We start from the raw sequence: 2,750 nt of genomic DNA, 5'->3' as shown, positions 1-2,750 counted from the left end.
GAGAGATTTCAGCCTCTTGTCGTATGACAACCCTCCATCCCAGGCACCATTCTAGTAACCCTTCTCTGAATCCTTTCCAACAATTCAATGTCTTTCCTAAGGTAAGGAGCCCAAGAGTGAACACAAACTGCTAATGTAGACTAACCAGTGACCTGTACAATGAAATTATAACCTCTTTAGACTTGTATTCAATATTTCTGTAGATACAACCTAAAATCCTATTTGCCCTACCACTAGCAACAGCACACTGCTTGGATGGCTTTAGAGACTGATCGACCATTACATCAAGATCCCTTTCTTTCACAACACTGTTAAGGTTATTCCAATAAACATTATGCATATAATTTAAATTACAATAGACCATATGAGACTATTACACCAAGATCCCTTTCTTTTATAACACTGTTAAGGTTATTCCAATAAACATTATCCATATAATCTAAATTACAATAGACCACAAGAGTTATCTTGCACTTATTATAATTAAAAACTATCTGCCATTTATTCACCTAATTCACCAAATGATCTAAATCCTTTTGTAAGGCAGCAGCATCCTTGTCACAGCCAGCAACACCAAAGGCCTTAATATCATCAGCAAATATAAGTACATTTAAAAGATGAAAGGTCCTGACACTAAGCCCTGAAGTACACCACTTGTGACATTAATCCAATTTGACTAAACCCAATTTATAATAACCCTCTGGTTTCTTCCATCCAGTCACTTTTCTATACAATGAGTTAACTTATTCCTTATACCTATAGAGATAAATTTTAGAAAAACTTTTATGTGGCACCTTTTCAAATGCTTTCTGAAAATCCATATCTTTATCCTCACTACGTAAGCAATAATCTCTTTAGAGAATGTCCAAAGATTAGTATGGCAAGATTTTTCCCTAATGAAACCATGTTTTTTATTTAAAAAAAAAAAAATTGTTATATGACTTTGCAAAGCATCTTTTATCATACTTCAATAAACTTTCCCGCCACTAATGTAAAACTAATGACTAGAGTAGAAGTAGAAAAGTACAACTACAAGTGACGATAATTTGATCAAATAAATGTAACACTAACAATGTAACTACCAATGAATTTACTTATGCACTTATTTCATAGTTAGTGCATCTATTATACTAAACTACATAAAAGGATTCACCTGCTGTTGCACCCTAAAGGTTTAGAAAATCGATATGTAAAATTCTTATTTGTTCTCCTAAGCAGACTAATAATTTTCTTTTCCGCCATCAGGCTACCTAGCCTAACGTAATTGTAAAGGACACCGCGAGAGGGCGTCGTCTTTATAACATCGTTAGTGTCAAATTCTATTTGTAAAATATATATAAATTATGCATTGTTTGTTTGTTTTAAATTTCGCGCAAAGCTACATGAGGGCTATCTGCGCTAGCCGTCCCTAATTTAGCAGTGTAAGACTAGAGGGAAGGCAGCTAGTTATCACCACCCACAAGTTGGCATAATGGTTTGACAGCTTTTGGTTTGAAATGTAGACAATATTAAGTACTCACATAGTTGAAATAATCATCCACTACATTCTGATGTCGCTTGCTGGCCAATCAGGCTATACAGAGACGCCGCCAAAACATCCACTGTCTACATAAACCAATTCTGTGTACATTTACTTTTGATGCTATCATTTGAGTCTCGAGTTAGAAGTTTATTAAATATATCACTTCATTTAATGGATGAGAGAGGAAATTTGGGTCACTTTGTTTGGCTTAAGACAAGTATAGTCTGATCATTGACGTTATGGCTTATCCGGGAAAATATCCAAATATAGGCCTAATAGTGTCAATATACTCATTTTCAGAATTTTATGAGAGATCAAATTTTTGCAGGTGGCCCCTTCCAGTCCAAAATCCCTGAGCTGTCAGTGTTATTATGAAAAATAATCAGTATGTAGTACAAGTGATCCAAATATTTTGTATTGCTTGAACAAAAACAACAACACATTAATGTATCTATAATATATTTAGAAGAGTGCTTGTAACAGAGTGAGCCTAGTTTTATTGCATTATATATGTGCATGCCTTTCTATTTTGTTATATTTAATTGTAATGTACGTGTGAAATATCAGTTAAGTGTATTAGAAGTATAAATGTTTTGCACAATGCCGATTGTGTATTTGCATGTTCACATGAAAATAAAGTACTGTAGAAAGGATTCTCACATGAAATGGCAGAATTTGGCTAGCATGTAATTATGAATTGTACATTTAATGATGAAATTTGTTGATTACGCTGTAGATAAATATATTCTTGCAGTATTCTTGAAACTAATCCATTGTAGTGTACTGTACTCAGTTGGGAAAGTCAGGCTTATGTCCTCGATATTTCTCTACCTAATCATGTTTGTAAGATTTGTGAAATTACTCTGTAGCATATATTACCCACATAGCCGTTTTCTGAAATAAAAAATTTAGGTATTGAGGGAAAATTGGATATATATTTTAATCTTTTGTTCTGCTATTATAAATGCTGGTAGACTAAAATTCTTGCACAATTGTAAATTTATACTAGTTTAAAAGGTCCATTATGCATTGTATTGAAGTGTCCATGATGGGAAAATGTGCTGGTCATGAAAATGTAGGTATTGTTACTAGTTTAAAAGGACCATTATGCATTGTATTGAAGTGTCCATGATGGAAAAATGTGCTGGTCATGAAAATGTAGGAATTGTTACGTATCTGCTCGTTTGTTAATTTCCGGTATAAATTCTTTCCGAGGAACTTCAGCGAT

At 33.5% G+C, this 2,750-nt stretch overlaps 1 protein-coding gene across 2 annotated transcripts in view; it reads right to left on the bottom strand.

Annotated features, from left to right (window-relative positions):
- LOC106478309 (coenzyme Q-binding protein COQ10 homolog B, mitochondrial-like) overlaps positions 1-1,265 on the bottom strand; it is a 20,285-nt gene extending 19,020 nt beyond the window's left edge. For both annotated transcript variants that reach the window (XR_002609863.1, XM_013938875.1), the window contains exon 1: positions 1,154-1,265. Coding sequence is in view for 1 of the 2 variants with exons in the window: in XM_013938875.1 (XP_013794329.1) it covers positions 1,154-1,242 (89 nt within the window). In the remaining variant the exon portion in view is untranslated. The remainder of the gene's footprint in view (positions 1-1,153) is intronic.
- Between the last annotated feature and the right edge of the window lie 1,485 nt (positions 1,266-2,750).

Source organism: Limulus polyphemus, unplaced genomic scaffold, assembly GCF_000517525.1.
Source record: "Limulus polyphemus unplaced genomic scaffold, Limulus_polyphemus-2.1.2 Scaffold0, whole genome shotgun sequence".
NCBI classification, from domain to species: domain Eukaryota; kingdom Metazoa; phylum Arthropoda; class Merostomata; order Xiphosura; family Limulidae; genus Limulus; species Limulus polyphemus.
Note: the sequence above shows the minus strand (reverse complement) of the source record. Positions and strands in the feature narration are given on the sequence as shown.